The 14,611-nt window shown below is 41.0% G+C and overlaps 1 protein-coding gene across 3 annotated transcripts in view; it reads right to left on the minus strand.

Annotated features, from left to right (window-relative positions):
* Positions 1–14,611, minus strand: part of SLC4A9 (solute carrier family 4 member 9) — a 983,109-nt gene that overhangs the window by 567,393 nt on the left and 401,105 nt on the right. For all 3 annotated transcript variants that reach the window (XM_073573700.1, XM_073573698.1, XM_073573697.1), the window contains exon 8: positions 3,656–3,769. In XM_073573700.1, the coding sequence (XP_073429801.1) occupies positions 3,656–3,769 (114 nt within the window). The remainder of the gene's footprint in view (positions 1–3,655; positions 3,770–14,611) is intronic.

Below are 14,611 nucleotides of genomic sequence, written 5' to 3' on the forward strand. Positions count from 1 at the left end.
AGCCAACTTTGGTTGGCAAAGGTATATACTGTTGGTCCAGAAGGTACACAAGTTTGGTTAGGGCACAAATCTTTCACACTCTGTCATCCTGCCAGTGTACTCTGCCTTGAGGTGACATAAAGTATAGTGCAAAATTGTCCCTCATTACTGAAACCGTCACAGAACTTCTAGTGGTAATGTCATGGTAATCTTGCAAGGTGGTTTCTTCAGAGGTGTCCTCAATGGAAATGGGTTCCTTGCAGATAACAAAATTGTGGAGTACCACGCACGCTTTGATCACCTCGTCCACAGTTTCTGTCTTGAGGTTGATCGCAGTCAATAGGACCCGCCATTTGGCTGTCAGAATACCAAAGGTACATTCAACCATTCTTCTTGCTCTTGTGAGGCGGTAATTAAAAATGCGTTTTGGTCTTGTCAATCCTCTGCTAGAGTACGGTTTCAAAAGGTGTTCTGACAGCTGGAAGGCTTCATCCCCTACACAGACAAATGGCATAGGTGGACCAGATGTTTGCGGCAGCGGTCTAGGTGGTGGGAACTGGAAGGTGTTTCCATACAGTTTACGCCCCATGGCAGACAGTTTGAAAACTTGAGAGTCATTGGAGCGGCCATAGGCCCCAATATCAACCGCAATAAATTTGTATTCCGCGTCAGCGATGGCCATGAGGACAATTGAAAAATATTTCTTGTAATTGAAATATTCCGATCCCGATCCAGCTGGCTTTACAATGCGGATATGTTTCCCGTCCACAGCGCCCAAGCAGTTTGGAAACTGACATATCTGTTGAAACTTGTCAGCAATTTCAATCCACCTCTCTGTTGTGGGCTCTGGTAAAAACTCTTTAGCTAAGGAGTCCCACAGTGCACGGCATGTGTACTTCACAATTCCAGATATGGTGGAAATCCCGAGTCTGTACTGGAAATGCAGTGACGAAAGGGATTCTCCAGTTGCAAGAAATCTGTGGGGAATTAAAAAACAATAAATTAGTTTTAAATCACAGCATTACATACCAAAACTGACCTATAACACTTGGAGATACAAACTACCACCAACAAGATTGCAGTGAAAGTGTGCTCTGATGCGAGCATATCCAATAAATGTGGCTTACCTTAAAGTCACCATCAGACGCTCTGCGGGTGAAACAGAGAAGCGGCAATAGGTGTCCGCTTTTCTTATGAGGTGTGCAATGCGCTCCACCAAGTAATCAAAATTCTCCATTTTCATCCTAACATATCCAAAAAATTTATCCGGGTTTCGTCGAAGGTCCATGCAGAGTGTAGAATAGGCCCCACGCGTTATTCTCTTGGCTGTGATGGGGTGGATCCACAAACGTCGTCTACGATGCCTGATGCGCTGCTGTCTCGCTCTCTCCTTCTCCAGAACAATCACCCTCAAACGATTCGCCTCCGCTATAAAATCCGCCAAATTCTTCAAAATATTTCCAATGACAACATCCATCTTCGCCAGTAACTTGCTCTTCTCTCCAACCTGCACTTTCTCCTCTACAACCTGTCAAAGAAGGGCTGTAGGAACATGCTATATATAGTTTTCCAGTAGCCAATCCCGTTCGGAAGGCCACAAGGGTCAATTTTAAAAACCGGATCCGGCGTAATCCGTCGAAAAACGGATAGAAAAACGGATGAACCGGATGAGACGGATCCGGTTTTGTCTGTCAAGAAAAAGACGGATCCGGCAGAAAACCGGATCCGTCACATCCGGTTTTACGAAACATTTGCCGGATCCGGCGTTCCGGCACGACGCCGGATCGCGCCTGACGCCGAAAACCTGATGTGTGAAAGTAGCCTTATACAGCTGTATAGATAGGCTCAGTGTGCTGCCATATATGTCCTTTGATAGTGTTCATGGATTCTAATGAATACATTGCTATTCGCAGATTTATAAATTGTAATTCAAAGAAAATGATAATGAATACTATCAATAAGATGACTAGGCGCAGTATGAACCTTCATGGTGTATAAACGTGTGCTGCTGAGCTAAAGCTCAGTGTTCTTACTGCCAGGACAAAGATCCACTTTTTGCACTCGACCTGTATTTAAATAGGTCAGCTTTAGAGTGGCTTGATGGTACTTTTCTAGCACCTACAGTAGTGATCAAAATAATAGCAGTCCAACATGACTAACCAGAATACTCACTGTTTTTGGTATAAATTATATTAACACATCAGACAATTTCCCAGTTGGTGCAGTAGATTCTAAGAAATCCTACAGACTCAGCATTCATGATCTGCATGTTATTGAGTCTGTGTATTAGAATAATTAATTGAAAGGTGGGGTGTTCAAAATAATAGCAGTGTGGAGTTCAGTTAGTGATTCAGTCATTCTGTGAAGAAACGGGTGTGAATCAGGTGGTCCTTATTTAACGGTGAAACCAGGACATGTTGTACATGCATTTCTTCTTGAAAACCTGAGGAATATGGGTCGTTCAAGACATTATTCAGAAGAACAGCGTACTTTATTGATTGGAGAGGGTAAAACTTATAAAGAAGTGCAGACAATGATAGTCTGATCAGCTAAAATGACCTCCAATGCTTTAAAATGGAAAGCCAAACCAGAGAGACGTGGAAGACTAATATTCGAATGGATTGAAGAATAGTCAGAATGGAAAAGGCTCAGCTAATGATCAGTTCCAGGATGATAAAAGACAGTCTCACGTTACCTGTGAGTACTGTGACAATTAGAAGACGCCTGTGTGAAGCTAATCTCTTAGCAAGAAGTCCCTGTAAAGTTCCACTGTTAAAAAAAGAAAAGCTGAAGCGGATACAATTTACCAAAGTACACATCAACTGGCCTAAAGAGAAAAGGAGAAACATTTTGTGGAATGATGAAAGAAATATTCTCTTTTTGGGTCCATGGGATGCAGACAGTTCATCAGATGACCTCCAAACTCTGCATTCAAGCCACAGTACACTCTGAAGACAGTGAAGCATGGTGGTGCAAGCATCATGAGGTGGTGCAAGCATCATGATAATTCTCTTACTATGGTACCGGACTTATTTACCCCATACCAGGGATCCTGGACAAATTTGCATATATTAAAATAATTGAAGAGGTCATGTTGCCTGATGCTGAATAGGATATCCCTTGAAATGGTTGTTTCAACAAGACAACAACTGGGCTGGAATAACAGTTGACAGGTGCCAGACGTTGGTTGACTCTATGCAACATAGATGTGAAAACATACTAAAAAACTGTGGGTATACAACTAAATATTAGGTTAGTGATTCACAGCAATGCTAAATCATCATAAAAATAGTACATATTGTGAGTTTGTAAAGACAAATGCAGACACTGCAATTTTTTAGAACAGCCCGATGTTCATTTTTTTATATTTTCTGTAAAGTAGTTAAAAATTACGGTATATCCATTTCTCTTCATGTTTTGAATGCATGGAAATAAAAACTAGTATAAAGATTTTGTGATTAACACTTGTTTCTTTACATTTCGCTGTTATTTTGAACACTACTGTAGGTCACATGTTTCTTTGATTCCATTTTGTGCTGAATGTGCTGTGATTATCGCAGTATAGCACATGTCATCACATAGTTGTACACCACCAACTTCTTATCATAGTTTGGATACAAAACAAACACCACAGCAAATATTCCACTGATTGATTTTTCTCTGTCAAGAAACTTACTTGGTTGTTTTTAGAAGTTCTTCGCTTACATGTGGATGTCCATGTGCTAATTTCTCAGTTTCATTGGGTTTTCCATTGCAGTTATTTTTTGATTCTCTTTGGAGTATTGCTTGCCTGTTAAAAGTGTAGAAGAGGATCCATTACCATATTCATTCATCCATTCCAAAACACAAACCCCATTCATTTTTGATAAATACTGTAGATCTCTTAGTACTTGATCTCTTGTACTTACGGTACTTTAAAAATAAATCCGTGTCAGAATGTCATAACAATCCTTTCTGAAAATATAATCCCACTCAGTCTAATTGACAGAGTCTAATTGTACCTCCTCCCTACTGCTGCTGTGGTCTCATAATGCTCAGTATAAGGTCACATACTCACTGGCGATTAAAAAAACGGTCTGATTTCTGGACTGGAAAAAAGGGTGGAGTGTTATGCCAGTGTCATGCGATTTCCATGCGGTTTTTAATCTTTCCATCCATTTTCCATCCGTTTTTCTTTCCCAGCAGCTCTTTTTCTACAGTCATTTACAGGACCATTTACAGTGTTCTATACCACAGAATGGTGATGTATCCATTCAAAACGGATGGAAAACGGATGGTCCGTTTTTGGCCCGTTTTTTTAATCGCACCCATTGACTTCTATTGACGAAAATCGCTGCAAATCGCAGCATGCTGCGATTTTTTTCTCAGACCGATTTTGGCTGAGAAAAAAATCGCAAATGAGATGTCACCCAGTCACTAACATTGGTCAGAGTGCAATCCAATTAAAAATCGGATTGCAATCGTCCGATTTTATCGCCAGTGAGTATGAGGCCTAAGCTGGGATGTCTGATGACAGATCTGCTTTAATAACTAGAAATATATAGCAAATGTTGAAATTTGACAGAAATAGGGCACGCAAGGTAAACTACTGTATCTATAAGTTGTATTTTTTTAATTCAAAGTGTATTAATAATTTGGATATGATTAACAAGCTTTTATTCAAGTGTATACTTTTTTATATTGATTTAGAATTTTGACCGCATAGTGGACACAAGTTTATGAGACTTATATCTCAAGACTGAACAATTTACAACTAGTGTTGAGCATTCCGATACCGCAAGTATCGGGTATCGGCCGATACTTGCTGTATCGGAATTCCGATACCGACTTCCGATATTTTTTCAATATCGGAAGTCGGCATCGGAATCGGAAGTTCAAAGTTGATTGACAGCCTGACGTCATCATGATGCGCGGTGTGTGCGCATCATGATGCGCCGTCATTTCGGGCCTTCCGGGGGTCTCTGCCGGCCTGCCGGGGGGCTGTGTGGACTGCCCGGGGTCTGTACCGGCCTGCCGGGGGGCTGTGCCGGCCTGCCGGTGGTCTGTGCACCCTGTGGGGTTCTGTACCGGCCTGCCGGGGGGCTGTGCCGGCCTGCCGGTGGTCTGTGCACCCTGTGGGGGTCTGTACCGGCCTGCCGGGGGGCTGTGCCGGCCTGCCGGGGGGCTGTGCTGATGTCCGGGGGTCTGTGCAAGCATCGTCCGATGGGACTATAAGTCCCATCTGGCGATGCCTGCTACCATGACAGTGATTGACACATTAGCCAATGATGGGACAGTAGTAGTCCCATCATCCGGCTAATGTGTTAAATGTTAAAAAAAAAAAAAAAAAATACTACATACATACTACATACATACTACATGCATGCTACATACATACTACATGCTACATACATACTACATATATACTAAATGCATGCTACATACATACTACATGCTACATACATACTACATATATACTACATGCATGCTACATACATACTGCATGCTACATACATACCACATATATACTACATACATACTACATGCTACATACATACTACATATATACTACATGCATGCTACATACATACTGCATGCTACATACATACTACATACATACTACATACATACCACATATATACTACATACATACTACATGCATGCTACATACATACTACATACATACTACATACATACTACATACTACATACATATTACATACATACCACATATATACTACATACATACTACATGCATGCTACATACATACCACATATATACTACATACATAGTACATGCATGCTACATACATACTACATGCTACATACATACTACATATATACTACATGCATGCTACATACATACTACATGCTACATACATACTACATATATACTACATGCATGCTACATACATACTGCATGCTACATACATACTACATACATACTACATACATACCACATATATACTACATACATACTACATGCATGCTACATACATAACACATATATACTACATGCATGCTACATACATACTACATGCTACATACATACCACATACATACCACATACATACTACATACATACTACATGCATGCTACATACATACTACATGCTACATACATACTACATATATACTACATGCATGCTACATACATACTACATGCTACATACATACTACATATATACTACATACATACTACATACATACTGCATGCTACATGCATGCTACATTCATACTACATACATACTACATGCTACATACATACCACATATATACTACATACATACTACATACAATACATTCATACAATACATACATAGACATACAGTACATATAACATAGAGTAACATACTTACCAATACTTGTCACATTGTTCCCCGAAGCCATTGTCTTTTACGGAATAAATATTAACATAACAAACCACAAAAATACTCACCCACGATCCGAAGCAGTCCACGAGTGTGTCCCACGACGATCTTGGGTAGAGAACTGCAGCATCAGCTGATGCTGCCGTTCTCTACGGGCTGCAGGAATCCAATGACGGAAGGTAGGTATCCTTCCGCACTGTATTCCTCCGCCACTTAAAAAAAAAAAAGTCCCTAGTCTCACTTTATGCCATTGCTGCGTGGGAAATTCCCACACAGCAATGGCATAAAGTGAGACTAGGGACTTTTTTTTTTTAAGTGGCGGAGGAATACAGTGTGGAAGGATACCTACCTTCCGTCATTGGATTCCTGCAGCCCGTAGAGAACGGCAGCATCAACTGATGCTGCAGTTCTCTACCCAAGATCGTCGTGGAACACACTCGTGGACTGCTTCGGATCGTGGGTGAGTATTTTTGTGGTTTGTTATGTTAATATTTATTCCGTAAAAGACAATGGCTTCGGGGAACAATGTGACAAGTATTGGTAAGTATGTTACTCTATGTTATATGTACTGTATGTCTATGTATGTATTGTATGAATGTATTGTATGTAGTATGTATGTAGTATATATGTGGTATGTATGTAGCATGTAGTATGTATGTAGTATGTATGTAGCATGCATGTAGCATGCAGTATGTATGTAGCATGCATGTAGTATATATGTAGTATGTATGTGGTATGTATGTAGCATGTAGTATGTATGTAGCATGCATGTAGTATGTATGTAGTATGTATGTGGTATGTATGTAGCATGTAGTATGTATGTAGCATGCATGTAGTATATATGTAGTATGTATGTAGCATGTAGTATGTATGTAGCATGCATGTAGTATGTATGTAGTATGTATGTAGCATGCATGTAGCATGCAGTATGTATGTAGCATGCATGTAGTATATATGTAGTATGTATGTGGTATGTATGTAGCATGTAGTATGTATGTAGCATGCATGTAGTATGTATGTAGTATGTATGTGGTATGTATGTAGCATGTAGTATGTATGTAGCATGCATGTAGTATATATGTAGTATGTATGTAGCATGCATTATGTATGTAGCATGCATGTAGTATGTATGTAGTATGTATGTAGTATGTATGTGGTATGTATGTAGCATGTAGTATGTATGTAGCATGCATGTAGTATATATGTGTTATGTATGTAGCATGTAGCATGCATGTAGCATGCATGTAGTATGTATGTAGTATGTATGTAGTATGTATGTGGTATGTATGTAGCATGTAGCATGCATGTAGTATGTATGTAGTATATATGTGGTATGTATGTAGCATGTAGTATGTATGTAGCATGCAGTATGTATGTAGCATGCATGTAGTATATATGTAGTATGTATGTAGCATATATGTAGTATGTATGTAGCATGTAGTATGTATGTAGCATGCAGTATGTATGTAGCATGCATGTAGTATATATGTAGTATGTATGTAGCATATATGTAGTATGTATGTAGCATGTAGTATGTATGTAGCATGCAGTATGTATGTAGCATGCATGTAGTATATATGTAGTATGTATGTAGCATATATGTAGTATGTATGTAGCATGTAGTATATATGTAGTATGCATGTTGCATGCATGTAGTATATATGTAGTATGAATGTAGCATGTATGTAGTATGAATGTAGCATGTATGTAGTATGCATGTTGGATGTATGTAGCATGTATGTAGCATGTAATTTTTTTTTTTTTTTTTTACATTCAACACATTAGCCGGATGATGGGACTACTACTGTCCCATCATTGGCTAATGTGTCAATCACTGTCATGGTAGCAGGCATCGCCCGATGGGACTTGTAGTCCCATCGGACGATGCCTGCACAGACCCCCGAAGCCTGCACAGACCACCGGCAGGCCGTCACAGCCCACCGGAGCCTGCACAGACCACCGGCAGGCCGGCACAGCCCCCCGGCAGGCCGGCACAGCCCACCGGAGCCTGCACAGACCACCGGCAGGCCGGCACTGCCCCCCGGCAGGCCGGCACAGCCCACCGGAGCCTGCACAGACCACCGGCAGGCCGGCACAGCCCCCCGGCAGGCCGGCACAGACCACCGGAGCCTGCACAGACCCCCTGGCAGGCCGGCACAGCCCCCCGAAAGGCCCGTACAGACCCCAGAGAGGCTGTACAAGGCAAAAACAGGGTTTTTCTTATTCCGATACCGGAAGTCCCATAGACTTGAATGGGACTTCCGGTATCGGAATCGGCGATACCGATACTTTTTTTAAGATCGGCCGATCCATTCCGATCCGATACTTTGAAGTATCGGACGGTATCGCTCAACTCTATTTACAACCCATTGTCTTAAAGAAGACCTTTCCTCAATTTTCTTTATGTTGAACTGGACAAATTATGCAACTGTGGCTGCAAAGTGGAATGAAAAGTATTTTTTTTTTTTAATTTTGCCTTTCCATTGCAGAGATATTAGCAGTTAAATATTTGCCACCAGAAAAGTTAATTTTAGTTAAGTCTAAGAGGGTGCTATCAGATTGTTTTTCATTGAGGGTGTATACTCCAGCCTCCTGTATGACACTCACTATTCATAAGCAGGCAGCATCGTATGTGCAGAATGATCTGTGGTTAGAAACCATATACTGTAATGGACTGTAATAAAGTTATCATGTAGACCACTACTTTTTATCTACTGTATGCATGGAATACCTAAAACTAACACGCCCAACTGTCAGACATTTATGTCATATACAGTTATGTTTCAGAAGGAAAAAAGTTATTAGATTTAATTAGAGCCCTTAAATATGGTAAAATTTAACAGTGGAGTCATCAGACCAATAATAGTTTGTTATTTTTTGGTACGAGGTTATGATCCTGGGAAGCTAGCTTTGAAGCTAACGTAAAAGATCTGCTAAATTGATTTCTAGAGAGAGGTTATAGTCAGTGAACAATTAAAAAAGGATTTCTGAAAGCCAAAGCGTCACAATGATCACACCTTTTACAATCAAAGTAGAGATCCCAATAGGACAATAAGGTGAGATTTATCACTAATTGTAATTCCAGAAAAAAATACAAAAGAGAGAGCGCTCCATGTGGAGATCACCAAGAGCAAAGGTAGGGAGTGGGTGAGAGGTATCGCACTCACATCCGGTGATTGCACATAGCAGACACAACACTATGAAAGATTGTTGTGAGCTTGCAGTCCTGGAGTGATGCTGCACCTTCCGCCGACTCCCAGTGTCAAGCGCAGGAGTCACAACAAAAGAAAAATGAACGTAGTAGGGGGATATCATCAGGGCGCCATGCCTTTAGAGCCGTATATATGTTGCTTCTTAGTTTGATGATGGCTATGTACAAGTATGTGACGTTGATTACGGGAACAGCAATAAGTGATTAATTGTATGGGAGGTATGTATTTTTTCAAGTCTCCATCCATCAGGAGGATGTCCCAATATCTTTCTAAGGACCCTCTCATTTCTTCCCATCTGGAATGACAAAATAAGAATGATAGGAGTAGAGGGGTGGATATCATCAGGGCGCTACTCTGTAGTTGAGGAAGCCAGTCAGACCGGATCAAGATAGCGATTTATTGAACACTACACATTTTATGGACCATCTGTCCCCTTCATGATTGCAAGACATGGGCATCACTTAGTAACATAGTAACATAGTAACATAGTTATTAAGGTTGAAGAAAGACTTTAAGTCCATCTAGTTCAACCCATATCATATCCTAACTTGCCGTAACATGTTGATCCAGAGGAAGGCAAAAAAAACCCTTGTGGCAATCAGTAAGCTTCACATTGGGGAAAAAAATTCCTTCCCGACTCCACATACGGCAATCAGACTAGCTCCCTGGATCAACGCAATATTAAGGAAACTAGTGTATATACCCTGTAATATTATATTTTCAAGAAAGGCATCCAGTCCCTTCTTAAATTTTAGTAGGGAATTACTCATTACAACATCATATGGCAGAGCGTTCCATAGTCTCACTGCTCTTACAGTAAAGAATCCGCATCTGTGATTATGCTTAAACCTTCTTTCCTCCAGACGTAGAGGATGCCCCCTTGTCCCCGTCACAGGTCTAAGAGTAAAAAGATCATTAGAAAGATCTTTGTACTGTCCCCGCATATATTTATACATTGTAATAAGATCACCCCGAAGCATTCGATTTTCCAAACTAAATAACCCCAAATGTGATAACCTATCTTGGTATTGCAGACCCCCCAGTTCCCTAATAACCTTGGTCGCTCTTCTCTGCACCCACTCTAGTTCAGCTATGTCTTTCTTATACACCGGAGACCAGAACTGTACGCAGTATTATAAATGTGGTTGCACTAGTGACTTATATAGAGGTAAAATTATAATCTCCTCATGAGCATCTATGCCTCTTTTAATACATCCCATTATTTTATTTGCCTTTGCAGCAGCTGCCTGACACTGGCCACTAAATGTGAGTTTGTCGTCCATCCATACACCCAGGTCTTTTTGCGTGACAGTTTTGCCCAGTGTTTTACAATTAAGCACATAATTAATCGTCTTGTTTGTTCTACCCAAGTGCATGACCTTACATTTATCCCCATTAAAGCTCATTTGCCATTTATCAGCCCAAGCTTCTAGTTTACATAAATCCTCCTGCAATATAAAATTGTCCTCCTCAGTATTGATTACCCTGCAGAGTTTAGTGTCATCTGCAAATATTGAAATTCCACTCTCTATGCCCATTACAAGGTCATTAATAAATATGTTAAAAAGAAGCGGGCCCAATACTGACCCCTGTGGTACCCCACTGCTAACCGTGACCCAGTCCAAGTGTGCGCCATTAATAACCACTCTTTGTTTCCTATCCCTGAGCCAGCTCTTAACCCACTTACACATATTTTCCCCTATCCCCATTGTTCTCATTTTATGTATCAACCTTTTGTGTGGCACCGTATCAAAAGCTTTTGAAAAGTCCATGTACATCACGTCCACTGCATTCCCTTGGTCCAGTCCAGTACTTACCTTTTCATAAAAGCTTATCAGTTTAGTCTGACATGAACGGTCCCTCATAAACCCATATTGATATTGGGTCATGAGGCTATTCTTCATCAGATACTCCACTATAGTATCTCTTAGAAAACCCTCCAGGATTTTACGCACAGTTGAGGTTAAACTTACCGGCCTATAATTTCCAAGTTCAGTTTTTGTCCCCTTTTTGAATATTGGTACCACATTTGCTATACGCCAGTCCTGTAGTACAGACCCTGTCATTATGGAATCTTTAAAGATTAAAAATAATGGTCTAGCTATGACTGTACTTAATTCTTGCCGTACTCTGGGGTGTATCTCATCTGGGCCCAGGGATTTGTCAATTTTAGTGATTTGTAGACGCCGCCGTACTTCCTGCTGGGATAAGCAGGTGACATTTAATGGAGAATTTTTATCACTGTTCATGTTATCCGTCATGGGATTTTCTTGTGTAAATACTGTTGAAAAAAAGTCATTTAGCATATTGGCTTTTTCCTCATCCTCATCTACCATTTCACCCAGACTATTTTTAAGGGGGCCAACACTATCATTTTTTAGTTTCTTACTATTTATATAATGAAAGAATATTTTGGGATTATTTTTACTTTCTCTGGCAATGAGCCTCTCTGTCTCAGTCTTTGCTGTCTTGATTTACTTTTTACAGAATTTATTTAATTTTCTGTATGTATATAATGCCTCATCACTACCTACTTGCTTTAATTCTCTAAATGCTTTCTTTTTGTCCCTTATTGCGCTCCTTAAAGCTCTATTTAGCCATAGTGGTTTCTTCCTATTTCTCGCATGTTTATTCCCATACGGTATATATTGTGCACAGGTCCTATTCAAGATGCTAATAAACCTCTCCCATTTTCTTTGTGTATTTTTATGTCTCAGGATATCGTCCCAGTTAATTGCACCAAGATCATCTCTCATCCGTTGGAAATTTGCTTTCCTGAAGTTTAGTGTCCTTGTAACCCCTCTACTACATATCTTTTTAAAGGATACATGAAAACTTATTAATTTGTAATCACTATTACCCAAGTGACCCTCAACCCTTACATTTGATATGCGGTCTGGCCTGTTGGTTAATATTAGGTCTAGCAGTGCCCCCCCTCTTGTTGGGTCCTGAACCAGTTGTGAAAGATAATTGTCTCTCATAGTTGTCAAAAACCTATTACCTTTGCTGGAACTGCAGGTTTCGGTTCCCCAATGTATTTCAGGGTAGTTGAAGTCCCCCATAATAATGACTTCTCCTTGAGTCGCTGCTTCATCTATTTGCTTGATGAGGATATTCTCTGTTGCTTCCATTATTTTTGGAGACTTATAACAAACCCCTTTCAGTAATTTATTATTTTTCCCGCCTCCCCTTATCTCCACCCACAGGGACTCTACATTTTCATTAGATTCATATATATTATCACGCAGGATGGGTTTTTAGGATGATTTTACATATAAACACACGCCTCCCCCTTGCTTATTTGAACGGTAATTTCTGAACAGACTATATTCCTGTAAATTAACCGCCCAGTTATGGCTCTCATCCAGCCATGTCTCAGATATCCCCACCATATCATAATTATGTTCCAAAAAAATTAATTCTAATTCCTCCATTTTGTTAGCGAGGCTTCTGGCATTAGTGTACATGCACTTTATGTATCTCTCTGTACCTCTATTCTTTCTTAAATTATTAACTGTTCTAACCCCACCCCCATGGCACCCCCACCCCCACCCCCAATTTCATTATTTGTGCCCAGGTCTCTATCTGCACTGTCTTCTCCTCCTATAAAAGGAATACCCTCCCCCCATTCCCTAGTTTAAACACTCCTCCAACCTTCTAGCCATTTTCTCCCCCAGCTTAGCTGCACCCTCCCCATTGAGGTGCAGCCCGTTCCTAGCGTAGAACCTGTAGCAACTGAGAAGTCGGCCCAGTTCTCCAGGAACCCAAACCCCTCCTTCCTACACCAATTCCTGAGCCACTTATTAACCTCCCTAATCTCCCGTTGCCTCTCTGGCGTGGCACGTGGTACAGGAAGTATTTCCAAAAATACCACCTTGGAGGTCCTTGCTTTAAGCTTGCAGCCTAATTCCCTGAAATCATCTTTAAGGACCTTCCACCTACCTCTAACTTTGTCATTTGTGCCAATGTGCACCTTGACCGCTGGATCCTCACCAGCCCCTCCCAGTAATCTATCAACCCGATCTGCGATGTGTCGTACTCGAGCACCAGGTAGGCAGCACACCGTTTGACGATCCCTGTCTTTGTGACAGATTGCCCTATCTGTTCCCCTAATAATTGAGTCCCCCACTACCAGTACCTGTCTGGCCTGCCCTGCTCTCCTATTTCCCCCCTTACTGGAGCAGACACTCCTCTGGCGGCTTTCAGAGGACATGCCTTGCTGCAGCAGTGCTACCCCTGTGCTGACACTCCCCTCATCTGCCAACTTAGCAAACTTATTGGGGTGTGCGAGATCAGGACTAGCCTCCCTGGTGCCCTTCCCTCTACCCCGCCTTCTAACTGTCACCCACCCAGCTGGCTACTTCACTGTCTTGAGGCTCCAACCTAGCATCCCCCCCTCATCTATCCCATTGAGCGTCTGCTCAGTGAGCAGAAGACTCCTTTCCATATTGTCTATGGATCTCAGTGTTGCCAGCTGCGCATTTAGATCTAGTATCTGGGCTTCCAAATGCACAACGTGCTCACATCTCGCACAGCAGTATGCACCCTCGACTGGCTGTTCAAGGATTTCATACATGCGGCAAGACGTACACTGGATGGCATTGGCAATAGTGGAGCACATCCTAATGGGGATTGCACCAGACTGAAAAAATTAGCAATTTATATAGACCAGCACTGATGTGAGTTATTGGTATATGCAAAACCAAACATAATTTTAAAATATATATAAAAATGAGTACAAATCAATGATGAAATAAAAAAGGAAGAAACAGTTAACAGAATCAAATGTGATCACATACCCATGGGGTCCCCTCAAGCAGAGAGCACGAATAGAGAACATGATGTTTTGTCCTCATGTCTCACTGAACAAAGCCTTATATTACTACGGTTCGGTAATGAATTTAAATACTTCACAATGCTTAAATTACAGACTTTTAAAATCAGTGATACTGAATTAGCATGTATGTTCAATGCTAATATTCAGTCTTTCTGGGCACAAAGTAGCTAATTTACAAATCCTGAAAAAAATGTTTAAAAAAATCGTCTCCACCAAGATGGCACCAGCTGCGCCT

Source organism: Dendrobates tinctorius, unplaced genomic scaffold (assembly GCF_039654945.1).
Source record: "Dendrobates tinctorius isolate UK_male_01 unplaced genomic scaffold, ASM3965494v1 ptg000036l, whole genome shotgun sequence".
Taxonomy (NCBI): domain Eukaryota; kingdom Metazoa; phylum Chordata; class Amphibia; order Anura; family Dendrobatidae; genus Dendrobates; species Dendrobates tinctorius.